The 26,884-nt window shown below is 42.4% G+C and overlaps 1 protein-coding gene across 8 annotated transcripts in view; it reads left to right on the top strand.

The window, feature by feature from the left end:
* CDK19 (cyclin dependent kinase 19) overlaps positions 1-26,884 on the top strand; it is a 219,732-nt gene that overhangs the window by 46,956 nt on the left and 145,892 nt on the right. For 6 of the 8 annotated variants that reach the window (XR_009464037.1, XM_059732902.1, XM_059732897.1 and 3 more), the window contains one exon: positions 698-773. Coding sequence is in view for 6 of the 8 variants with exons in the window: in XM_059732902.1 (XP_059588885.1) it covers positions 698-773 (76 nt within the window). In the remaining 2 variants the exon portion in view is untranslated. Of the gene's footprint in view, positions 1-697; positions 774-18,524; positions 18,569-26,884 lie in introns of all 8 variants that reach the window. The other 2 variants (XM_059732910.1, XM_059732914.1) reach the window with 1 other exon arrangement.

The raw sequence follows: 26,884 nt of genomic DNA, 5'->3' as shown, positions 1-26,884 counted from the left end.
CTCTAAATCAGATTTGGTCGAATTGTTTGAGGACAATGGTTTGAATCACCTAATTGAATCACTGCCCCCTGAATTGGCCAAATCCAAAGCGAATAATAGCTACTTCAAACAGGCCTAATGAGAACATCATGCATTTCTGAGATCTTTCTGCTTAAGGGTTTACTAAATCCTGTAGAGCATGCGCAGTTGATGAGAGCCCAGCAGAGACTCTACCAGATCTGGTAAACAACTTTGAAAAGAAATACAAATTTAAGGGGCTGTAAGGTTTAAGTAGGTCATTACATTTTTTTAAATATAGTTTTATGAGCCCTTTGCATTGTTCTTTGATCTTTCTTACAGAAAGTTGCAAGTGTGGCATGTGTTTGTGGCTTTTTGGTGCTGGATGCTATCTTAGATTCAAGGAAAAATGTCTGTGGAGCTTCTCCTTGCAGGGGGTAGTTACCATCAAGAGAAATAGGGCAAGATTAACAACTTGTTATGATTTGAATTTTTAGTTTTGATGATTGTGCTGGATAATAAAGATGCTTTTGATTTCCCTTGCTGCCCCCTACCCCCATCATGTGGTAATTGGCTTAAGTTGGCCTTTCAATTTCTTGCATTAGTTTATGCTGACTTTTTATTCTACTTGCATTTATCAGCTTAATCATTGAAATCAGATGAGATCTGTAACATTCTTCTTTTTGTATTTTGTGCACAGAAAAGATGAAAAGGAGTATGCACTGAAGCAAATTGAAGGTACAGGGATATCCATGTCGGCCTGTAGAGAGATTGCAGTAAGTGTATATAAGTGAAAGTGTCTTTTTATGCTTTATATGATTTTTTGCTCTGTGTGAGGCGCATCCAGAGACTTAAAGAAAAACATTAAATTTAGGCATGTTCATTCAGTTTTAAGCTTTCCATAAATTGTCTTGCAAATATTTAACTTATAACCTGTCCATAGATGGGAGATTTACATTGTAACATGCCCTTCTGGCGGAGTGTTTTAAGATAAAATCAAAAATGCTCTTTTGTATTTCATTTGGTTGCCTTCAAAATGAATTTGAAGGAATAATGTTCTGAAAGACGTTCATGGAAAGGTCACTAATAATGTATTTTATTTCAGAATAATGATAGCTTATTCTTTTGTCTGGTCACTGTAATCTTGTTACATTCTATAGATTCAGATACAGAAAGTTTTTGTAGGCTGATTTTTAGAGGTGCGTTGATATATCAGTCCAATATTGGACCAGTACCGATTTTTTTGTGTGTGTGTGTATGTGTATATGTATAAAAATTGTGTACATCAGATATCATCCCGATTGGGCTGATAATTTGGCCGATAAATGCGTGTGCTGCGCTCAGCCACAGCACAGTGTGGAGAGCTGCCTCCAGCTGGTAAGTTGGAAGGTGAGGGGGAAGGGAAGGGGCGTGATGGGCAGATCAGTACCCCCTGTGGTGGTAGGGGCAAGCGCTGCCCAGCTGGGGGGTGGCGGGGGGAGGGGAGCATGGGATTGAGGCGTGGCTCGTGGGGTGAGGGCTGCTCCTGCTGCTGCTTGCACCCCAGGGGAGGGGGGCAGGGGGATGTGTGCCCCCAGATCTGCATGGTGCAGGGTGGGCTGTAGCTGCAGTGTGGGGCTGGAACTGGTGCTGCATGGGGTTTATCTTGTTGGGGGCTGGGCTCAGAGCAGGCATCAGCGGCACTGGGAGGAGGCTGCAGCCACCCCAGATTTTGCCACAGCTCTGCTCCCAGTCCCGCACTGCCGCCTACCGAAGCTGCAGTTTTTACTGGTTCTTGGGTGGAGGAGGGGCATTCAGCCAGGACTCTGCCAGGTGGCAGTGCAGGGCTAGGAGTGGAGCTGCAGCAAAATTTGGTGTGCCTACAGCCTCCTCCCAGCGCCACTGGAGCCCATGCCGAACCCAGCACCTGGCAAGAAAACCCCTGCGCAGCGCTGGCTCTGGCTCCCCCACTCAGCTGCAGCCCGCCCCCTGCCATGCAGGTCCAGGGGCATATGCCCCCCTGCCCTCTCAGGGTGCAAGCAGCAACAGGAGCTGCCCCACCCCACAAGCCACGCTTTCATCGCACGTCCACCTCGCCCTGGCTGGACAGTGCCTGTCCCTGCCCCCTCCTTCACTGCAGGGGGTGTTGATCTGCACCCCCATGCGCCTTCCCTCCCTGCTCCCCTTCCAGCACACTGGACTTACCAGCTGATGGCAGCTGTATCAGATTGGTATCCGCCGATATGCCTCCTTAAATATCAGCTATCGGTATCAGCCTTCAAAATCTCTATTGGTGTACCCCTATTAATTTTCCATTTTTCTTTAATATGTTTTTTGCAGCAGTTACCTGCAGTGATCTACTTAATTATTCAATTATGCTTTTATTCCTAATTTTAAGCACAAATTCTGCCACAAATTCTGAATTATTTCTGCAGCTTTTAAGATGTTACTAGGCACCACATGCTTATATTTAAAAGCAGGATTTGGCCCATATGTTTTTTTGAGACCAAAAATAGTTGTGTGCTAGGAATATACTTTTCTAGTGAAAGACCTAAAGCATTATACAAGGTACATGTTTGATCAGATACAATTTTGCCTCCTTTGAATTCTGGTAGTGTGCTCAGTGCTGTAAAAACATAAGATATGACTTGTACCCCAAGCTGTTTATCGTCTAGTACCATCACACAAGAGTGAGGTATTTGAAAAACTGGTGTAAAAGCTCATGGTGGTCAGGAATTGAAGATGCCATGAAGGGAGATTTGGCAGTAAAAAAAGTACTCTCTGTAAAGTAGCCATTTCTCTAAGGTCAAGTTATTCACTATGGGGATCAGAGGTAGTTACAATACTGTTGAGCACAGCTAAAAAAACCCACTCAGTGACCTCCTGCCAGAGTTTCTGCCTTTGTGAGAATAATACCAGGTCCATCTAACACTAGTGCTAGCATTTATCTTCAGAATCATAGAAAAATAGTGCTGGAAGGGACCATCTAGTCCAACTCCTTGCTTAAGGCAGGATCATTTCTGATTAAACTATCTCAACCAGCCATCTTTATTACTGTATGGTCATTTTTTACAACAGTAATATTTACTAGCCTTTACCTTTTGGCTTCCTTATTGTTTTTTAATTGTATTTATGTTTAGGGGAGGATAGAGATATCTGTTTTATTTAAAGTAACTTTTTTCTTCCCATTGTGACCATAGGGTGGGGGGCCAGTTTTGTCAGATGCCAACATAACTGCCTATAAAATAAATGGAGTGCATGCGATTAACTTCCCTATGCTGACACGAAGTATATTAGTATCATAGTCTTGCTTTTTCTTTGTTTGACCTGCTTGGTTCAGGAGTTCACAACAACCGAGAAAAATAACACAACATATAAGGCTTGTAAGTCTATAATATATAACATTCTGACTTCCTGAATGCTTTACCTGACAACTTCTATTTCTCTTCAGAATATTTCCCACAAAACTCCTGTAGCAGAGGTGACATGGCAGGCTACTGCTGACCTTAGTAAAATTTAAGGCTTGGTAAATGCTGTGAAATATTAAAGATGGTGGTGATTTAACTGCCAAAGAGAAACTTAATTTTCTTATGTTATCAACAAAGGTACAAATGTGTCTCCTAAGAACCTGTAATGCTCCTTTTGCTTGTGAACTTAGAATTGTATAGAAAAGACACTGGTTTTGGTAAAGACATGTCTCCTTAAGATGATAATAGCAAAGGGATTCAGAAAAGGGAAGTCTAGGCAAGAAAGAGCCATTGTGCAAACTAAATATATTTTAGTTTCTAGTCCAGTTACTTGGAAATGCATTTGCATGATGACAACCAGAAAGGGGGAATACTACAGATATCTCAAATTTGCAAAGCTCAGGTTTTTTTTTTTTTCTATGCAAGTGGTTTTGAAGAATTCAGTTTTCAATATTTTAACAGCCTGAACATGATGTGTAAACAAGGGCAGGTAGATTAAGTTGGAAGTAAGGGCAGTGAAGCTAGATTGCAGACTAGCAAAAGTTCTCCACACTCTTTATTTCATTATGGGGTGAGATGATATGCTATGTGGTAGGTTGTGAACAGTTGCTTGAGGTGCCCTAGATTGATGAGAGTCTTTTGTACATTTTTTTTCTGTGAGACTTTGATGGTAGACTAAAACTCATACCAATATATTAAGGTAGACTGTATCCTTCAGGGACTATTGAAGCTTGCTTACCAGTATGACTACTTAAATGGCTGGGGTGCCATCTTGAGGCGTTTTACAAAAACCTTGATTACAGTACTAGTAATGCAGTGCAGCTTTGCCACCAGCAACCCAGCATGTTCACAGGTGGCAGATCGTGCCATGACCTTCAGGGAAGGTTAGCTGCAAAATAATTAGGTCACAAGTCCTCAACGGCATAGTACATGGAAGATGTTAGAAAGTCAGCAGCTGCAAGGGTGAACAAAGGCTGCAGCGGAATGAGATCTCCAACTGTCTTGGCCTCCTTGTCATTGGATCAAGGTTTTATTCTGTCATCAACTGTGGAAGTTGATGTGCAGCAGCAGCTGCATGATAAATTATGCACAGGTGTTTTCCATGGAAATGGCTTTTCCAGTACATTCAAGTCCTTTGGTGACCATCTAGTGATGACGGGAGCAGGATTGTGAGGTCTGGAAGCTCTTAGTCATGAACTGGCACAAAGGAGGCAGCTACAAGAAGGTTATCTAGCATTTGTAGCCAGGAGTGTGATTTGGCAACTGTAACTGCAACCGAGTAGTTCTGTTCAGGATCTGCTCTGCTCACCCTGCATGGGGAGGGCCCTAGGAAAGGTGCCCTAAACATAGCCTGGCTACCTTTTCCTGACTGGATAATCGTGTCCAGTTGGATCACCTTTTCGGTCAAAATAAAAGAAGACACACAATCAGTTTTGGGACCTCTAGAACAGCAGGGCCCTCATGCAGTGAACACCTATAGTGCTGCACCACAACCATGGCTTGGGAACTCAGGTAACACAACATTGATGTTGCTGCACTGAGTGAGACCTGGCAAGCGGGAGACAGGCAGCTCAAAGAAGAAGGAGGCAGCTATGCCTTCTTCCGGAAGGGTAAACGGGAAGAAGAGCATCAGCTTCACATGGTTGGTTTTGCTATTAAGAATGAACTTGTAAACCAACTTAGCGAGTTCCCTGTCAGAATTAATGAGTGCCTCATGACTCTCCATCTTAAACTGGCAGGGAGTTAGTACACCCCTGCCATTAGTGCTTATTCCCTGACTCTTGACACCACTGATGAAACCAAGGAGAAATTCTATGCCAACCTTGACCAAGTCCTTCCTGATGTTCTGGAGGGAGATGGACTTATTTTTATAGATTCATAGATGCTAGGGTTGGAAGGGATCTCAACAGATCATCGAGTCTGACACCCTGCCTAGACAGAAAAGAGTGCTGGGGTCAGATGACCCCAGCCAGATGCCGATCCAGGCTTCTCTTGAAGACCCCCAAGCGGGGGGAGAGCACCCCCTCCCTTGGAAGCCCATTCCAAATTTTGGCCACCCTTACTGTGAAGAAATTTTTCCTGATATCTAGCCTAAATCTGCTCTCTGTCAGTTTTTGACCATTGTTCCTTGTTACCCCAAGAGGCGCCATGGTGAACAGAGCATCTCTGATCCCTTGCTGCGCCCCGCTAATGAATTTGTAGGCGGCCACAAGATCATGTCTCAGCCTTCTCTTGTGGAGGCTGAAGGGTCCAGGTCCCTCAGTCTCTCCTCATAAGGCTTGTCCTGTAAGCCCCTAACCATACGAGTGGCCCTCCTCTGGACCCTCTCGACCCTTTCAAGGTTGGCATAGGCCAAGGTGGGGGTGGAGCTCAGGCTAGCGACCAGGATTAAGGACAACAAAAAGTCCTTCTTCAAATACATTGGGAGTAAGAAGAGGGCACCAGGTAACGTAGGGCCCCTGTTAGACTCAAATGGTAATCTTGTGGCTACGCCAGATAAGAAAGCCGAAATTTTTAACAAGTTCTTTGCATCTGTTTTCTTGGACAGGGACCAGGACAGCTCTCCCACCACAGGTAGGGGCAATCTTGGGGATAGCACTGCCAGGCCTCGGATCTGCGAAGAAGTAGTTAAGGATCTTCTGGAAGGGCTGGATGTTTTTAAATCTGCGGGCCCTGATGCCCTCTACCCACTCATGTTGAGAGAGCTGGAGGGGGTCATTGCTGTGCCCTTGGCCTGGCTGTACGAGCGATCGTGGTCCATGAGCCAGGTGCCCGGAAACTGGAAACTAGCTAATGTGGTAAGAAAGGAGGACCCAGGAAACTATAGGCCCATAAGCCTCACATCAGTCTTGGGGAAAATCCTTGAAAAAATTATCGAGGATCACATCTGTGAGGGGCCAGCAGGGGAGATCATGCCCAGGAGAAATCAACATGGGTTCATCAAAGGCAGGTCCTGCCCTTTTATGACCAGGTAACTAAATCCCTGGATGATGGTGTTGCTGTGGACGTAGTCTTTCTGGACTTTAAGAAGGCCTTTGACAGTGTCTCTCACCCCGTTCTCATTAATAAATTGAACGACTGTGGCATTGATGCCTACACAGTTGGATGGGTCAGAAATTGGTTGATGGGGCACACCCAGAGAGTGGTGGTGGGCGGGTTGTACTCGACCTGGTGGGATGTGAATAGTGGGGTCCCCCAGGGCTTGGTCCTGGGACCTACACTGTTCAACATCTTCATCAGTGACTTGGACGAGGGGGTGGAAAACACATTGTCCAAGTTTGCTGATGACACCAAGGTGTGGGGAGAGGTAGACATGCTCGAAGGGAGAGAGAGGCTGCAATTAGATTTAGACAGACTACAGAAGTGGGCAGATGGTAATAGGATGGGCTTCAATGTGGATAAGTGCAAGGTGCTGCACCTGGGGAGAAGGAATCCACAGCATACATACAAGCTGGGGAGCTCCCCCCCTGAGAGCACAGAGGCAGAAAGTGATCTTGGAGTCATTGTTGACTCCAAGATGAACATGAGCCGCCAATGCCAAACTGCAGACAGCAAAGCCAACTGCACCGTGTTGTGCATCCAAAGATGCATCTCAAGCCATTCCAGAGAGCTGATACTCCCCCTCTACGCGACGTTGGTCCGGCCTCAATTGGAGTACTGCGTCCAGTTCTGGGCACCACACTTTAAGAAGAATGTGGCCTGCCTTGAGAGGGTCTAGAGGTGGGCCACTCGCTTGGATGGAGGGCAACAGGGCAGGCCCTATGAGGAGAGGCTGAGGGACCTGAACCTGTTCAGCCTCAGCAAACAGAAGCTGAGGGGAGATTTGGTGGCTGGCTACAAACTTGTTAGGGGAAATCAGCAGCAAATAAGAAGGGTCCTATTCCCCCTAGCAGCACTTGGGGTGACGAGGAACAATGGCCAGAAGCTGCTGGAGAAAAGGTTCAGGTTAGAGATTAGGAGGCACTATTTCACTGTTAGGGTGGCTAGGATCTGGAACCAACGTCCTATTGAAGTGGTCTTTGCTCCTACCTTGGGTAAATTCAAAAAGAGGTTGAACGAACACCTGTCTGGGGTCGTGTGATCCCAGCATGTGCTCCGGCCAGTGGCAGGGGGTCAGACTAGATGATATATTTAGGTCCCTTCTGACCCCTAACTATGATGAAACTATGAGTCTATCAACATCCTTCTTGAAGTACAGCGCCCAAAACTAGACACAGTACTCCAACTGCAGTCTGACCAATGCCGCATAGAGGGGAAGTATCACCTCCTTGGATCTATTTGTCATGCATCTGCTGATGCATGATAAAGTGTGGTTAGCTTTGCTGATGATTTTGTCACACTGACTTGTGTTCATCTTGGAGTCCACTATGACTCTGCAATCCCTTTCCACTTCTGTGCTGCTGAGAGTGTCACTTCTCTTTTCTCAGTGATTTCAACACCAGAGATCAGAAGAGACTCAAACCTCTGGAACGGAACCGTTGGTAAGGAAGGCGTGGGAAAGATCAACTCCAATGGCATACTCCTTTTGACCAAATGCACACCAACACCCTGTTCTGCCAGAAAAATGGGTGCAAGGCATCATGACAATACCTGCGACCCAAGCATTGGCACTCGATTGACTACATTATTGTTTGTGCCCAGGATCATAAAGGTATCTGCATCACCCGAGCTATGCTAGGAGCTGACAGTTTTTAATGAAAAACTTCTTCATGGATCATGTGACCAGACTTTGGAATACACTCCCAATGGGGGTGGTGCAGGCACCTGCCCTGGAAATCTTCAAAAGAAGACTGGCGGATGCACACCTTGCTGGGATTATTTGACCCCAGCAGTCTTTCCTGCCCAGAGCAGGGGGACTGGACCCAACAATCTCACGAGGTCTCTTCCAGCCCTAAACTTCTGTTAATTGCTGGGTGGGTCACTCATCTGCTCGTTTATGCCATTCAAACTGGCTCCCAAATGATGGCTGCAGCAGAAGCAATGCTGATGGAAGTCATTGTTGAAAGACTTGAGGACCCAATCTAATGAGACCTCTTCCACCAGTTCCTCAACAAAAAACTGGCTAATTCCAATTGTCAACACTGGGAAAATGTTGGTAGTGCTTGGGGTGCCATCAAGTCCACCTGCGAAGAGCTGCCTGAATTCTCTAGCAGGAAACATCAAGACTGGTTTGATGAGAGTGACCGGGAGATTCAAGAGTTGATTGTAAGCATAATGCCTTTCATGCTTGGCAGAAAGACATCCACTCTAAGCAAAAAAAAAAATTGAATAGCCCACAAGCCAAGGGAAAGGTCCACAGAAGGACCCCTGATATGAAGGACAGATGGTGGGAAAACAAGGCTAAGGAGATTCAAATCGCTGATATCTGTGCCATGCATGTTTTTTTTTCCCAGTGTCACCAAAGACATCTACAGTCTGAGCACTCAGGGACCAACACCTTGATATCTAAGGATGGAGGAGACCTGATCAAGGACAGGGGGCTATCTCTGCCCATTGGAAGGAGCATTTTTCAGACATTCTAAATTAAGACTGTTGTTGACAAGAGTGTTCTCAACTCCATCATACAACACCCAGTCAGAGACCATCTCAGAATCCCTCCAACCCTTGACGAGGTGAGGAAAGCCATCAAGCAGCTGAAGAATGGCAAGGCATCTGGGGCTGATGGAATCCTTGCTGAAATCTTCAGGTGGGGGGAGGGTGGAGCTTGCATCATAGCTCTATGCCTTCATGTTAAGGATCTGGAATGATGGGGAAATCTTAGATGACCTCAAGGTCATCATCATCATGATTGCCTTCAAGGAAGGAGACAAGTCCAAGTATGGAAATTACAAAGGGATTGTCTTGCTCTCCACTATAGGAAAGATCACTGTGAGAACCCTCCTGAACAGTCTCCTTCCACTTGCTGAAGAGCTCCTCCCAGAATCTCAGTGTGGGTTTCAGGCATCAAGAGACATAAATGACATGATCTTCACAGCTTGCTAGCTGCAAGAAAAATGCCAGGAACAACATAAACCTCTCCACATGGCCTTTGACCTTACAAAAGCCTTTGGCCCAGTCAGTTGAGAAGCACTGTGAGGATCCTTCTGAAATAGGAATGCCCACCAAAATTTGTCACTATTCTTTCCCTGTTTCAAGACAATATACAGGCAATGGTTCTCACTAACAGATCTATCACAGATTCCTTTTGAGGTTAAGATGGGAGTTGAGCAATGCTGCGTCTTTGCTCCAGCAGTCTTCTTAGTAATTGTTACCATGATGCTACATCTGACCATTCCACTTGGAGTGGCACTAAACTACTGAATGAGTGGTAAACTGTTTAATCTCAGCTGACTCTGAGCCAAAACCAAGGCCACCCCAACCTCAATCATTGAGATGCAGCACGATGATGATGTGGTAGTGTGTGCCGTCTTGGAAGCAGATCTTCAGTCGATTGTTGATGTCTTCACCGAGGCATACAAGAAAATGAGACGGATGCTTAACATTCAGAAGAGGAGGCCAGAGCACATGGTCAAGAGGAGGCCAGAGCAAGCATTTCAAGGACGTTGTCAAAGCCAGCTTGAAAAAATGGAACATTGATATTAACTCCTGGGAGGGTATTGCTCAGGACCACCCTGAATGGAGGAAGAAACTGCTGCAAGGATCTCAATACCTTAAAACCTTATGACTACAAGAGAAGATAGAAGAACAGGAGTGGCAGAAAATGTTGCAGACCAAACCAAGGACCTAGAACTACCCACCCAATTAGGAAATGTGCCCAAGCTACAACAGAGTCTGTTGATCCCAGACGGGCCTCATCAGCCTTCCTTGACTACAACGGATTGCTGATGATTTGCAAGCAATGCTGGATTTTATGAAATCTCCAAAATTGTGATTTCTGTAGGTCCCTATTCATCAGCTATTAGGATGGATGCTAGTCTCCTGTTAAATAATTGGAGAGAAGAGATTCATCCTTTTGAGTAGTACATATGAGATGTAATTCAGACATGAGATTCATGTTACATATAGGAAGCGGTGCTATGCTGGCACTCTGCATATTCCAGGATAGGCTGATAATTTAGGATACTGCCAAACATCTCTAAGCCGAAGCTGAGTTTCAAGGAATTTATCACTAAGGAGGCTGTTAGCTTATCTAAGTGTTTGAATCCTCTTCTGCCCCAGCCACCTGCGGAGGGTTTGGGGATTGAGACTGTGGTTGAGGGTGGAAAAGTAAGAAAGATTTATTGACTTAACAAAAACAACTACGCGTAGTAACAAGACAAACAATGACAGACAAAAGCAATTCGCGTCGGCAACTTATTGGCAGTCCCCTCTGATGCCTGATACACAACAAGCTTCTCTTTCCACAAAGTTCAGCAAATCAGGTGTCCCCGATCAATGCTGTCTGAGAGGTACCGGGAAGGACCCTGGGATGCAGTTCTTGGGCTCCTCGAGGTCCATGGGCCCACTGATCCAGGCAACAGCTAACTAATCCTTTTCACAGAGCTGTATCTTCCTTCTGAATGGTTTCCAGATATTTCAGATAATTTATAACTTCTGATAACTTCTGAAGGGCACTGATAACGTACAACCACTCAGATTCCCTTCACTTCAACTGTCCTTAGACTGACCAATAGCAGTACAAGCCTTGCATTCCTTTGATAAGGTAATTTTAACTGCGCCACAGGGCCTTACTACTTCTAGGCTTTACTAAATGTACTAGGCCTTACTTTTATACAAGGCCTCACTACACCTTAAAATTTAATTAGGCTTTTAGCAACAACATATAGCTTGATATCTAAACAAATACAGAAAAACACTTGGTCTAATCTTCATAGAGCCTTCAGCAAGCACCTTTATTGCACAGGCACACTTTTCAGCTGTCACACTTTTAATATAAGCATTGTCTAGGTATTCAGGAGAATAATATGGCTTGAATTTAGAGGCTGACTTTCTCTTTTTTTTGTGTGTCAGGTAGAATGTGAAGACTAACATCAGAGATTGCAGATCAGATCATTTTGTCATTTTTTTTAGGACTTTTTTATGCCTTACTTTCTATGCTTTTGTTAATGTGCCCTGTTCATAGAAAGGAAGGGGCTGCTATGCTATCAGTGATAACGTCCAGTAGAGAGTGGTTTCTGGAGCTACTGGTGGTAATTGCATCTTCAACTTTTAAGCACTTCTGAGGCAGGTCTCCACATTTTGTACAAGCTGTAATGTTCCTTTTGCTTGTGGGGTGAAAATCCTCTTGAGCCGACTCCCATTAGGATCTCCTTCATAGGTTGATTCTGTAGCTTCTGTCTTTCAAATGCCAAATACTTGCATATAGCTAATGCCTAGTTCAGTTCATTCTCATTATAACTGGTATTCCAACCATTTGAAAGCTCTTGATAAATAAATTTGTCTTGGGTTTAAAAGTGAGCACTTTGAAGATTGATGCAGTAAATCTGAATAAAATGAAAACCCATAAACTATAAATTATTTGCATAAAGATGAAGAAAGTTCAAGGCAACAAAAATGACACCTTTTGCAGCTCAGGAGTTGTCCAACCTGGAATTTTCAATACAGTATCACAGATGCATATAAACTTATTCTATTACCAGGTGGCGTATTCACTTTTGTAACATAGCCAATAGATGCCTTAAAATGGTGTTCGTGGGCAGAATAGCTTGTAGGAATTTCTTAGTTTATTTTTAAAAAATGACTGATTTTTAAAGAAGGAAAGATGGCTCTTGTCTAGAATTGAGATGGTAGGATAACTGAAGTGTATTTGCAGAAAGAAAACACTTCAGAAAAATTATTTGCTCTATGAATTTGTTCATCTTGAAGGTAAATGCAAGAATTTCAGATGCATTACTTGCAGGATGGCTAAGGTTGTATTGGAAGCCTCTACGTTAAAAGGAGCTTTAGCTCTCACAGGGAATTAGGGCTAATGTATGGATTTTGGGGCAGGGGGGCATATCAGATGAAGTGATATTCCTAGGTATATTTATAATGGTGTTGACAGTATTTTGTATTTGTAAACCAGTCTGTATGTACAACACTGGACAGTATACATTGGGTGCAGAGTACCCCAAGCTGGATTTTGGTGCCTAAAGGAGAACTTTTTTGGGGATAGGCATTATCATCCAGAGGAGAGCCACACACATGATAAGAGGTCAGGAAAACAGACCTTACAATGAGAGGCTGAGAGCCATGGGACTCTTCAGCCTGGAAAAAGCCTAGGCTCAGGGGTGATCTGGTGGCCACCTACAAGTTTATCAGGAGTACTCATCAGGATCTGGGGGAACGCTTGTTCACCAGAGCGCTCCAAGGGATGATGAGATAGGATTTTGTGACTGTTGTATGTGACCATTTCAGGCTGGACATAAGGAAGAACTTCTTTACTGTCCCAACCCCCAAGGTTGGGAATAGACTGCTTCCAGAGGTGGTTCAAGCACCTATTTTGAATGCCTTCAAGAGACATTTGGATGTCTATCTTGCCAGGATCCTATGACCCCTGCTGACTTCCTGCCCTTTGGGCAGGGGCTAGACTTGATGATCTTCCGAGGTCCCTTCCAGCCCTAATGTCTATGAATCTATTCCAAAGCACCTGCGTTGTAAAGGGAGCCTTGATGCCTAATGTAGGGTATTGGATGCTACTCTGGAAATTTGGCTTTGTGGTATCTTATAAGAGTTGAAGTCTGTTACTGGGTCTAGCTTCCTGCTTTGGTGTGTATGTTAACTGTGAGTTGAACAAGTTGAACATATCTGGAAGTCCAGGGTACCTTTGTGTTGATCAATATTTTATGATACTTAAAGTCCTGGATATCTCTATTTATTTAACTTAAGTTATTCTCTCTATGAGAGAGAAAAACTTGTAAACAGAACGTATTATGTAAATCAGGAAGCTTAAACTACTTTATAAATCAAATACTAACATTTAATTTTCTGTTGTATACATACAGAATAAGTTCTGGAAATAACTGTGAACTATAGTATACAAATCCTATCAAAAGATTATGGTGCCATAGACATCTCATGTATTCAATACTTTCTTAATTCCTTTAACTTCTGCGGCCAAAGGAGGCCACAGATGATATTGGGACCCAGTATACAAAAAGTTATCATTTTGTGGTAGGGAAATTGCTCCCAACCAGTTTCCTTCTGATCTCTCCAAAAATTCAGTCATCTTAGTGTAAGTATATATTTTCAGTTGGTCTGAATAGCGCAGTAATAATTACTGCATAATATAGTAGTGTAAGAGTGATGTTGTGGCTTTGATGGTCCAGAAATTATGCAAGAGGCAAGGATTGCTTAGGCTGATATCTTTTATTGGACCAACTATACAATTGGAAGTTAGACAAGCTTTCATATGCAAGACATTCTTTATTATGTCTGACCAGAACGAGCCAAGCACAGCATAATAAACACTTTATAGCATTCTATAAATACCAGGAACTTGGTTCCAGTGATTTGTTTCTAACTCTGTATATTGTCAGTAGAAACAGTGAATTACATTCTAACTTTCACTGAATTTTATGTAGGAGAAAATAGATTAAACATAAGCCTTTGGCTTTTTGTTTTGTTTTGTTTGTTCTTTTCTTTTATAGATGAGTGATCTTCTTTTGGCAAAGGAAATTGACCTAATCCTGTTTGAGCCTCTTGTATTTTTTAATTGAGTGTATCCATGTGTCCTGTGCTTGTGTGTATTTTGGATTGTTGCATGTTTTCCAGATGTGGAATTTAGGAGTAGGGATCAAAACCATTTTGGTGGCAAAGCTCTGGGCCTGTCTAACTTTGGGTGTTTATACACGTGCTCTGGGTTTGGTGGCTCCCAGACAGCTGCTCTAATTAAAATGTTGCAGCATCATGTTTATCCGGTGTGCTGTGTTTCAAAATAGCCGCAGGGGTTCTAACTAAAGCTTGTTTGACACGTTTTAGTTCAATGGCCCCTGCTGCCATTTTGAAACTTGGGACGCTGAATACATGTGACACTGCAGCATGCTGGAGCATTTTAATTAGAATGCTGTAGCAGACTAGGTTCTGCTCTGATGTGTTCTAATTAGAATGCATTGGAGCATGTGTATAGGCACCCTTTGTGACCTGCTACTTAGAGCTGTAATAATAACTGAAAGAGATGTACCATGGAGATGTAACTGTAGTGTGATCTTAACAGTACCATAGCCAGGCATGTTAAGAATGCTGCCCTGTGTTGCCTCCTAAACCAGAAGTATTGCAGATGTGTCTTTGCTGCTGCTGGTGCGCTAATTGGCACAGTTACCCAGAGTGCTGTGTAGATACAGCTACATTGCTTCTGATTTAGGAGGCAGCACATTTGGAGCCAATGCAGCCATCTTGAGGATGCCTCTGCCAGACATGGTAAGTTTACAGTATAGGAGTGGCCATTGAGACATGTAGTGGGAGGACTAGTTAAACCATTATTCATACTGACCTGTACACAGAGTAGGCTGAAACTGTTCAGACTGTATAGTGGGACTAAATTAAGCTTAGCCAGCCAGAATTTAGCATGCTTATAAATTTGAAGTGCTTGTACATATGGGTGTAAAGTGGGTTACAGTGAGTTAGAGCACGGCTGCCCCACTGGTTATGTGCAGCCTGTAAGCAGTTAACATGTGGCTCATGAGCTCCCACCCAGCCATCACTTCTCCCACTGCTCATGTTGCTGTGACAGCTGGGGTCTGTGGTCTCCCTTCTCTGGCTTCTGCTTCCTGCCTTTGCTCTCTGGGGTGGAGCAGTGTGCTGGGAGGGAGCCTGGGGAGGGGACCATGCTACCTGTGCAGTGGGTGGAGAAGGGTTGCAATACTTGTGCTGTTGTGGGGGCAAGGGGAGACAGGTTTCCTGCACAGTGGGGAGACCTTGGGAGGGTGCCCCCCCCCCCCGCCCTTACCCAGAAGTTGGACAGCCCTGAGTAAGAACAGAGGGGTCAGTTGTTGTGGGGTAAGCACGGCCTCTGAGGCAGTTTTGATCCAGTGATGTGTGAGCAATTGAATTAATTTTGGGTTCTGGTCAAGGCTCTGCCAATAACTTGGAGTCACTTTTCCTGTCTCCACAACTTAGAACTTCAAAAAATAATTGCCTTACAGGGGTTTTTCAAATTACACATCTTTAAAATACTTTACTAATGTTGTATAGGGTGTAAGAACTCCGCATTGTAAGGTGTAAACTTAGATGAATGTTTTTGCTTACTAGTGAGGTTTTTAACCAAAGCAGGGAACTTGAATGCATTGCAAAGCCTTTTTCATTTTTCTCTTTATCTCAGATCTCAGCAGCACTCTACAGTATCTGCTGCAAGGTAGAAGATGGCTTTATTCTTTTATTTTCCTTCCTTCTTTGCAATGCACAATACTTACTCAATTCCAGGATGAGATTTTTAACATGGGGGAGTGGGGGGAAATCCTCTTGACTTGAAACCTAGTGACCTGAGGCTGGGGGGGAGGGAGGCAGGCAGAAGCAGTGTGTGTGGGGGGGGGGAAGGGGTTGAGGCTTAAGGGGGTAGGCACAAAAGGGGTAAGTTAGTGGGGACAGGCTTGCAGGGGATAAGCTGCTTGCCTGCCTACTGCCTGCTTCCCACTGCTTCTTTCCACTTCTTGTATTTTACTGCAGGGGTTTTCAACCTTTTTAGATCATTGTACCTCCAGCTGCTGAGCGTAACCCGGTTGACAACCCCTGCCTTACTGCATATCCTGTCACCTGTAACTCCACTGCATGCCCCTCCCTGCACAGCCCCAACTATCTGCTTCATTACTACCCCTTCATCTGCAGTGGTAGGATGGGGCACAAATGTAAGATGATCCTCCAATAATTAGATTCTGTACATAGAAAATTAAAACAAATTTGAAACATTTTCCATATATAGAATCTAGTTATTGGAGGTCATCTTAAATTCGGGGTTGTCTTGGATTCAGGTGAATATGGTACATTGAATAAAGTGAGACTTAAAATCCCACAAATTTATCTCTGAGAAGGAATTAAAATAACTTGCAGTAAATTTTCTGTAACAATTTCTTTTTAAATATAAACATCACTTATCCCAGCCAAGATATCATGACTAGATAGTATATTTGGCAACACGGGATTTTAAGGAAAAGTTTTCCTAGCTCATTAGAAAAAGTTCTCAGTGTTGTGCTTGTGGAAACTTTGAAACCCCTGCCCCTATTTCAGTAGCTGGAAGGAGTATAATATTGATGCTACAAAATTTTAAGGGTTTTATTAGCGGTATTAGGCATGTATTGGCTAGAGATTTGTGGATCATGGTCTTATAGATAAAATCAACTGTTCAGGATATATGCTTGTAAAGCAACCAGACAAATCGTGATGTGCATGTCATGGGAATAATGAGATTTACACCAATTATATGGCCTATTTTTTATAAGCTGTGCAGTTTAAGTATTTGTCTTTTTTGTGTGAGAGAATTATAACTTCTATGCTTCAGAAAGTGGTTTGGGTATTAATTCTTATTTTTTTCCCTTTTAAAGGGCTGTTGGCATTAGGGGAATGAAAAAATGGTATCTGCTTCCTGCCTGTTTTTGTGCCTTATCAGCTGACTGCTCTTATATCATTCTTATCAGTACAGAGTTGCATTCTAACTTTGTATATAAATAGCAAGGCTCTGCAAGCTTACCCAGTCAGTATGCTTTTTTTTCTTTGTGTATGTGTGACAAAATGGAGTATCTTTCAAAAAGTACCTGTTCAGCTACACTGGATAACTGGAACCACCAGACAAAACGGAACAAAAAAGTGAACCCCCCCCTTGCCCTTCCCAAACACAAAAAAACCACTTTGTGAAGATGGGATAGGAGGAGAGTGGTGCTTATGTGTGCAATTACCATTCAAGCACAGGAATTTAACCTTTCTTTCTTTCTTTCTTTCTTTCTTTTTTTTTTCATACAAAGCTTAATTTGCTTTCCGTCCTGAAGCTGCATCTTGTGTGCCCAAAACGTGACGACAATACTGACAAATCTGTAGCAAGTATGTTAAATGAAATAAATAATTTTCACCCATTATTGCGCAAAGTTGGCAGCCATATATGACCCAAAGAAGCCTCTATAGGAGAATGGACTATATTCCGAGGGTCAGATGCTGAGCACCAATTTATATTGAAATCACGAACAGGGACGCAAGTGCTTTTGATGCTTCTTAGCGCCAGGCTCTCCTTCAATACGTGGAGCTTACAGCAAATTCAAAATGAGGACTCTGAAGAGGGCACAAATGCATTAATAATTGGCAGTGCTTTCAACCAAAATTAAAAAAAAATGCAGAATCCAAGACTCAATTTTAGCTGTGGACAGCAAGGCATTGCAAGTATGCTTCCAGGTTATTCCAAAAGATAGCGAAAATTTAAATGCAGTAAGAAAACTAGCAAGAAGTTAGATAAAAATGCCTTCATTTTTATCTCAAATTCAAATGCATCCTTCATATTAAAAAAGAAATGCTCCTTCTATGATCTCATCTATACTTGTTTTGAGTGCTTTTTCTTTGCTGATTTCTGTCCTTCCTCTCTCTCCCCTTCTTGTTTATTATCTCATTTTGGTTGTCTTTTCTCCCACTATGCTCATTCCCATATGAACTCTTCTTGTGTTTGGAAGAAGTCACTTGTAGCTTTTCAGTATTGTTGAAAACACAGGAAGTGTGCACTTACCATGTGTACTAGTATTTCAGATCTACGGGCAGCACTATAGTTAGCTCTAGTTTAGAATGTACTTTTCATTTAGCTTAAATTTTTCACTATAAAACTGAATTTTCTAATTTGCTTAGGAATAGTTATGGACTCCTGTAACAATATCTTTGCAAATACTATAAGGGTTTCATGGGGAGACTCTCTTACGTAACCCCTGAGAGAGACCATTTGTAACTCCTGTTGGTGTTTTTTTCTGAGGAAGATATCTTGAGAGAGGAGGCAGTTGGTTTTCAGAGGGATATGAGTAAGCTAGGGCTTTCTGCCAATAGTGGGTTTCCATTCCTGTCAGGACAGTTAGTGTGGCCTGAGCTGCTTACATTTGTTCCATTTGCCAAGAGCCATTCTGGAAAGGAAGTGTAGAAGGTTTTGAAAAAAATACAGCTCTGCTTTTAAAGTAGTGGTTTTCAATCCTTTTTCATTTGCAGACCCTTTAAAACATTTTGAATGGAGGTGTGGACCCCTTGGAATGGTAAGTGATGGGTATTTACATACTTTTGATCGATGATAGTCGCATTTTGCCGACCCTTTAGACATAGTCTGTGCCCCAGGGGTCCGTGGACCATAGGTTGAAAAGCACTGTTCTAGCACTGAAGGAGTAAAGAGAGTATCTAAAGTGATTAAAAGCAGGAATTAAGAACAGTTCATTCAGTTGGAACATTTATGGAATTACTATTGCAATTTTTTTCTACATTAAATTTCCTTGTTTTTAAATTACAAAAGGTCAGATAAGAGAAATGACTAGAAAAATATTCACTTTATTTCTGAATACTTACATAATTTTCATGTTCACTAGAATCATATAAGGATATCACATAGGGGTGCACCCATAAAGATTTTCTTGGCCAATAATGATAGCCGATTATTAACCAGCCATATCAGCCAGTACTGATCCAGTAGCCAGTATTAACTGCAGGTCGAGTCACGCTGGGCTGGGCCGGGCTGGGCAGTTTAGCTCTACTTGTCCCTCCCCACCCCAGTCATGTCTGCGGCATTTGGCGTCTTTTACAGTGTTGCGGCAGCACCTGGGACATCGTGGCAGCTGCTCCGCTTCTGCCCAGCCTGGCCTGCTAGTGAGGGATGGGGGTGTATCCAGAGATTCATAGATGTTAGGGTCGGAAGGGACCTCAGTAGGTCATTTAATCTGACCCCCCTGCCCTGGGCAAGAAAGAGCACTGGGGTCAGACGACCCCAGTTAGACGCTTGTCCAGGGTAACCCCAGCTCTCAGGAGAGAATCCAGGCATCCGGGGGCCCCGGCCAGGAGACATAATTATTGGAGAACGTTATTGGCTACAATGGCCAAACAGAATTGATAGCTGATAATGTAAATTTCCTTTTTATTGTTGCTGATCTGATAGGCAACCGATATATCAGTGAACCCCTAATATCACAGTGTAGTTTCCTGTCAAGATTAAAACCAAGATTTTGTTCAGGGAATATAGATGTAACTTTGTTACCTTTCCCTTTATGTATCTCAATTTTTGTTACAATTTTATATATTAGGCTTTATTGTTACATCTAGTTAGCTTCCATGTAACAACTTTTTGTAATTTTTACAGGCCAAATGAAAAATATCACTTAAGATGCAAGAGGTATTTATTCTGTGTAACAGATTTGCTTTTGAAACACTAGTATGGAAATGAGTGAAGTTTCTAGAATCTTATAACCAATCTATAAAGCCTTTTAAATGATAGTTATATTAGAAAAATGGTCTTCTAATGTAATAATGTTACTTGTATGTAAATAATAATATACCTTTGGTGTTGTACCAGGAGTGGAGAAAAATAAAAATAATTTTCAACATTTTTGAGAGAGTAACTTCTTTAATAAGAAAGAACTTCATCATGATGTTTTCCAGCTCTTGAAGTCATTTAGCTTTAACATATTTCACATAGTATATGTTATGTCTAGTAACATTAAATTGGGCTTTGGTCTGATTCGAGACTCTTAGGGCACATCTACATGTCACCCTATGGCAATGTAGTGACATGCTACGTCACCATATGTCATGCTATGGCGATTTAGTGATCACATGGGTCTGCACGTGATTGCCAGCTATGTTGCTATAGCGGTACACTCCCCCAGTGTAGTACGCTGCTACGGTGATGTAGCAGCAAAATCTACCTGTGTGCTGCATGCATGGCACAATAATCGCCTATGCTGCACCATGCTTTAGTACTTCCAAAAGGAAATACTAAAGCACAGCGCTGTAGCAACAACGCCATATGGTGACATGTAAATGCATCCTTAGTGTCATTGTGGAGGTGGAGATTCAACATGATTCTTCCTGCACCATCAGGTCCTCAAGGCAGAAGCCAAATGGCATCTTGGAAAAATGAGCCAGGGATAGTGATGACTGGAGGCTAACACTACAAGACAATGAACAATACTTGCATGCTTGTGATTTAATGCCTGTTGAAGTTGATAGGAGGTGTTCTTTAGACAGTAATGGGCATTGGATCATACCCTAAATGTACAGGTAGAAGCTGCTTATAGAATTTCTGTGTGTAAGATGGCTTATTTTATGTAATTCTCTTGGTAGATTTTAACAAGTCTTGCCATAGAACAGTAGAAGCTAAGTTTTTGCAGGTATGCCACAAATTAGGTCTTCACCATTCCCAAGTGCCACTCCAATCCGCTTCCTCTACCTGATCTGCTGCCCTGGTTTTTTTCTTCTGGTCTTAATCTGCTGCTGTGCTGCCTGCTCCCTTCTTCATCTGCTATGTGCCACCTGCAAAAGCTGCTTGTGCCGCTTGTTGCACATGTGCTGCAGGTTGGCCACCCTGGTCATAGAAGATTTAAATGTTTTTTTAGATTGTCCATAAAATGTTCTTGGTAAAATTTTAAATAAAATAAGTTTCTATATTATGTATAGACTCCTGACCCTTTAGTCAGAAACTACAGCATGTATGGTAAATAATAGAAAACAAACACACCAAAAACCTTGTTTTCAATAAGTTTCATTTTTTTTGTTTTGATTTGATTATTGTTTTTATTCAATTGTCATGTTGCCTTATTAGATGGAGGGTTTTGAGTTGGAAATGTTTTCTCTGCCAAGTGACTAACTTAATGGATGATATATTTACTAATGTGGCATCCTGTTGAATATCCTTAATTTTTGGACTGTATAAAGCTATCCATAACTTTGATTCAGATTTGGTTATTAAATAAAGTCAGTATAATTGGCACTCTGATAAATGGCATGCCTATAATGAAGATGAATGTCAGGGAATTGAATTGTTGTAGTGAAGTTAAATGCCTCTAAGAATAGACTGGTAGAACTACTTCTAAAGCATTTTGGAAGAGAGATGCTTAGGGATGCAAGGCAAGGGTGCCATTTTGGAGCAGTGAGGAGTAAAGAGGGGAAATATTGTGGGAGGATGGTAGGCTGACCAAATCCTTACTATACTCTGCTGGAGGGTGGAAATATAACATGGGATTCTTTAAAATTGTTCCTGTTTCATCTAGAATGCATTTAGTCATATTAGGCAAGTGTGAAGCACTTCAGGCCTGTCTCCTCACTTTTGGGAACATTTTGAGGCAATTGGAGAGCTACGCATGTTTAATTTAATCTAATTTATCAGTGACCTGATAGATTGTTATTGCCTAGGCAACAGAATATTGAAGTGAATGCCTCTGGAAAAGAACCAGCTGAACAAATGTTCTTATGAACAGTATGGAGTCAAATCCACTTTACTACCAATATGAGATGTTGGTAGTATTTCAACTCATTGTTAATTTGTCATTGTATGTAATCAGATTCATAAATCATTATTTAGTAAGAGAAATGGGAGGAGGGACCCCTTACATTTCCTGAATGATGTTTTTAAACATATGTATCTTACATAGGATTAAACAGTCTTTCCTTTTCATATTAAAGAGCTTTTTTAGACTTCACATGCTCCTGTTTTGCCACAGCATTTTCTTCAGCATAATGCAGTTTTCTGATGTTTTTTCTCTTCGCTTATTGCAGTGACTCTGTTGATAATGTTGAGTCCCTGTGCCATGCCAGTCTAATACCACATCTCATTTAGTTTGCTTTGTTATTTTTAGAACATCTGAATATCAAAAGGGAATTCGGTGGTACCTCTAAAAAAATAAAGAAATCTCCAACAGACTACAAAAAAGTATTTCAGCAATTGTACAAAATGGAGATTGGCAACGTTTTTGGGCAGAGTGCCAAAAACACCTACAACCCTGACTTGTAAGATGTTGGCATGCCAGGGCCTGGTGGTAGGGCAGCTGTGAGGGGCCCAATCCTTGCTGTGGCAGCGCAACCCCGGCCCCTTCCCTGCCATCTGCCCCAAGGTGCATGTGCCAAGCAAAATACCTTTGCTTGCCATGCTCCAGATCTCATGCCAGGGGTTGTCTACCCCAGTATAAAACTTCATTGATATAAATGTACACAGATTTTGTTGGCAGTATAGCTATTTTATTTAGGGCTCTGGCTCTTTTTCATACTAAAATAATTGTACTACTACAGCCTCCCTAATGTTGCAGTTATGATGCTATTCAAGTGCTTCTAGGTATGGCTTATTCTTCTTTCTCTGGAGCCTTCTCAGCCTTTCCAGTGTAGGTCAGTAAACAGTTCTGAATTTTTCTTATGAGTCAGACCTTTGGAACAAACTTTGATATGGGATATTATGGTTAGGAACAAAGGACTGTTTGGATGAGATCCTCAGGTGTATTTTCTGTAACCTAGTTGCCTTCCCCCTCCTCACCCCCATCCCTCTAATGTTAGTCCCTCAGTCGGGCAATTTGTATTTCCCTACTGGCTTTGTCATCTTTTTTGGATTCAATCCTAAACATCTACTAATAAAATTCAATCTGTTCTTCGTTGGCAATATAGATTCATAGATGTTAGGATCAGAAGGGACCTCAATAGATCATCGAGTCTGACCCCCTGCATAGGCAGGAAAGAGTGCTGGGTCTAGATGACCCCAGCTAGATGCATATCCAACCTCCTCTTGAAGACCCCCAGGGTAGGGGAGAGCACCACCTCCCTTGGGAACCCGTTTCAGACCTTGGCCACTCTAACTGTGAAGAAGTTCTTCCTAACGTCCAGTCTAAATCTGCTCTCTGCTAGCTTGTGGCCGTTATTTCTTGTAACCCGGGGGGGCGCCTTGGTGAATAAAACCTCACCAATTTCCTTCTGTGCCCCTGTGATGAACTTATAGGCAGCCACAAGGTCGCCTCTCAACCTTCTCTTGCGGAGGCTGAAAAGGTCTAGGTTCTCTAGTCTCTTCTCGTAGGGCTTGGCTTGCAGGCCCTTAACCATATGAGCGGCCCTTCTCTGGACCCTCTCCAGGTTATCTGCATCCCTCTTGAAGTGCGGTGCCCAGAATTGCACGCAGTACTCCAACTGTGGTCTGACCAGTGCCTAATAGAGGGGAAGTATCACCTCTTTGGATCTATTCGTCATGCATCTGCCGATGCACGATAAAGTGCCATTAGCTTTTCTGATGGCTTCGTCACTGACGACTCGTGTTCATCTTGGAGTCCACCAGGACTCTAAGATCCCTTTCCACTTCCGTGCCACCCAGCAGGTCATTCCCTAGGCAGTAGGTATGCTGGACATTTTTCCTCCCTAGGTGCAGCACTTTGCATTTCTCCTTGTTAAATTGCATTCTGTTGTTTTCTGCTCATTTGTCCAACCTATCCAGGTCTGCTTGCAGCTGTTCCCTGCCCTGCAGCGTGTCCACTTCTCCCTACAGTTGTCATCTGCAAAGTTGGACAGAGTACACTTCACTCCCTCGTCTAAGTCACTGATGAAGACATTAAAGAGTATCGGTCCAAGGACCGAGCCCTGTGGGACCCCACTGCCCACACCCTTCCAGGTCAAAACCAACCCATCCACCATGACTCTCTGGGTGTGACCCTCTAGCCAATTCGCCACCCACTGGACTTCATCCAAGTCACAGCCTCTTAACTTGTTCACCAAGTTCATATTAACTTGTTCATATTTTGTCACTGACACTGTGCCATTATATACTATGAACATCTAGCCTCTGGCCTGTACTTTTCCATGTTTCTTGCCATAAATAGAAGGAAAACTTCTGCTTTGCTCCTTTTTTACAGAGGGCACAGTAACAGCATGTTTTCTACCTTGGCAGTATGGAATAAAGCAAAATGTCCTTGACTAATCTTACTCATATTCAAATTAATACTGTTGTAGAGTTTGTGACCTTGTAAAAAACTCAAGATGAGTAGAAATAAGAAATTAATAGTACATCCCTTGCTGCTTAACTTATTTACCTAATTGAATTATACCATCTTATATTAATGACATTTTGGACAGTGACATTAAAATGTCCGTTATGGCAGTGACACCTGAAATAATTAAGATTGACCCTAAAAAGGAGGTATGAGATTTTTCTTTTTTTAATTTTTGTAACCCTTTCTCAGGCTACGTGTACATATATCTGAGACTTCTAATCAGACTTCCTTTCTGATCTTGACTCTTAGCCCTCACTCTCTTGCCCCAAGATCTCCCTCACATCCTTTGACACTAGAACATCAGTGAGGCTTGGGAATCTTGGGTTTCATATCAGGTTCTGGAGAAGAATTTTTCTTTAGTGACCAAGTTTCTTTTGTCTATTCCCTCTGCTTTTGCCTTGCCTGCTCCAGTCAGTCCCTGTATTTATCTCCCGAATATCCTTTGCACCTTACTCAAGCTCATTCTTCCTCATCAGTCAAGTCAGTCCTCTTGTCTGCTTTTCAGCCCAGTCCCTGTTTTCTAGCCCATCCTGTTCCAGTCTTGTCTTAATTCCAGTATCTAGTTTCCTGCTTTTTCGTTTTAGCCCCCATTCCCAGTATTCCTTCCACCCATAGTGCTGTATGAATCCACTCCAGAAGTTCTGGCTCTTGTCCTTTCTGCCTTTGAACTGTGAAAGCCTTCCTTCTCCTTTATACCTGGGCTAGGCAAAGGAGGCACGGGACGTAGGGCATAGGAAAGTGAAGGCCCTAGAACAGAGATCAGGGACTTGTGAAATGGATTCCTGGCCTGAAATCCAGTCCCTAAGTTTTTCCTTTCATATACAGATAATTGACTCCAGTCTTTTCTTAAGTTGGAGGATATAAGGAGGGAGTTATTTTATAATGGCCAGATGGTTAGAGCAGTTGCATGGGAACTGTATGATTTGTATTTAAGGCCTTCAGCCTGCAGGGGTTTGGGCCGACATGTACAACTTTCCAGGGAAGTGCCCTAACCATTGGCTAGGGGACAGGCTAGGTTGGGGTTACTAGCTACTTCTCCTGGTGATGCCGAACCATTGTGAAGCAAAGGAATAGAAAGTTCACAGGACTAGGACAACAAGTAAGAGGGGCTCATATCTGTAATCCACTAATGTGGGTACATTTCTGGAAGTGGAGGCAGAGGGGGTTCTGGAGCTTGTTCTCAAGGCTGTTTTATGCATTTTTCAGCAGCCATTGGATAAAATACATACTTGGCATGGGGAGTAAGGACTCCCCTTGGCAAGGGAGTGCTCTCCTCACTGCAGAATCAATCTGCTTCTTGCTTCCTCCTCCTCTGCTCTGTGCATCTTGCACTGTTTTAATGCAACCTAGAGGTTTGTGGAAACAACCAACAACATACATAATGTACGTTTTAAGAACTGCTCCGTAATATGTTTAGGTAAGGATTACTTAACTAGTTATATTAAGAATGTTCTGCAGAGTTTGCACAGCTAAACGTTTTGCAGTGTTTTTATATGAAATGATTACAACTTTTAGAGTTTTGCAGTTAAGTGGCTAACTACTCCATGCCTATAACTAAAGTTTTTTATAGAAATCAATTGATGTGTTTTAGTCTGACATACTAGGAAAAATGTATTTACATAACTGTTCTGGTGCCCCAACCAATAAATAAATGACCCACAGCATCAATGTAATTTTTTTTGTAGGAAAATCCAAAAGTATTCCCTCTGCATACTATCTAATGTGGTCTGCTGACCACCAATTTATTCTTTGAACTGGAGAATTTAGCTTTTAAATCCACAGAGTTAGAGTCTGAATTAGTAAATTAGTGAATTGATCATGTTGGAGTTCTATTTCTATATAACAATATCCCCTTTTATATTTTAATACCCTTTTATATTTTAATACCCGAGACAGACCTGTTTGCAAGAAAGCAGTACATATCTCTAATCTCCCAAGAGTTCAAATTTAAGACGAAATGTAATTTTAAAATTAATTTGTGAACAATACTAATATAAGACACTGTCACATCAGTATCAACTAAATGTGGATTTTTTTGTGGTTTTTTTGTGTTACAGTGCATTACTTTTAGTACACCTAATTGTGTCAGGATATGAAAACATTCAGTAACCAAGAAGAAAAATCCCTAAATCTCAAACTGATTTATCATGTAAAGATCTAGATTAGTCTGTCTTTCCTATGACATTGGAAAAAGCATTATTGTAATTTCTTTTGCACTGGTTTACATAGTGCATTACAGTCCTCTTTAAATCCTTCATTCTAATGCCAAATGTTTAATAAATTTTGGAGGAGGAAAATTCTGCTTTTGAAAAATAAGCAACTGGTCAGAATTATTGGGTCTATTTGTTGCGTAATTTATAGGTTTTTCTGCTTGAAGCATTCTGGAAAACAACAGTTACAGAAAATACTGTCAGCACCTTCCATCCCACCTGGGTATGCTGACTTAGGTGACAAGTTATCATGTCAGAATCTGACATTCTCTAAGTAAGATGAATAGTGAAGTGAAGTAGAATCTGTTCTAACCATGCAGGTGCTCCAATGAAAGATTTTACTCAAAACTACTTGTCTCTA

Source organism: Alligator mississippiensis, chromosome 1 (genome assembly GCF_030867095.1).
Source record: "Alligator mississippiensis isolate rAllMis1 chromosome 1, rAllMis1, whole genome shotgun sequence".
In the NCBI taxonomy this organism is placed as follows: Eukaryota; Metazoa; Chordata; order Crocodylia; family Alligatoridae; genus Alligator; species Alligator mississippiensis.
The sequence above is the reverse complement of the archived record's forward strand: the minus strand, read 5'-3'. Positions and strand labels throughout refer to the sequence as shown.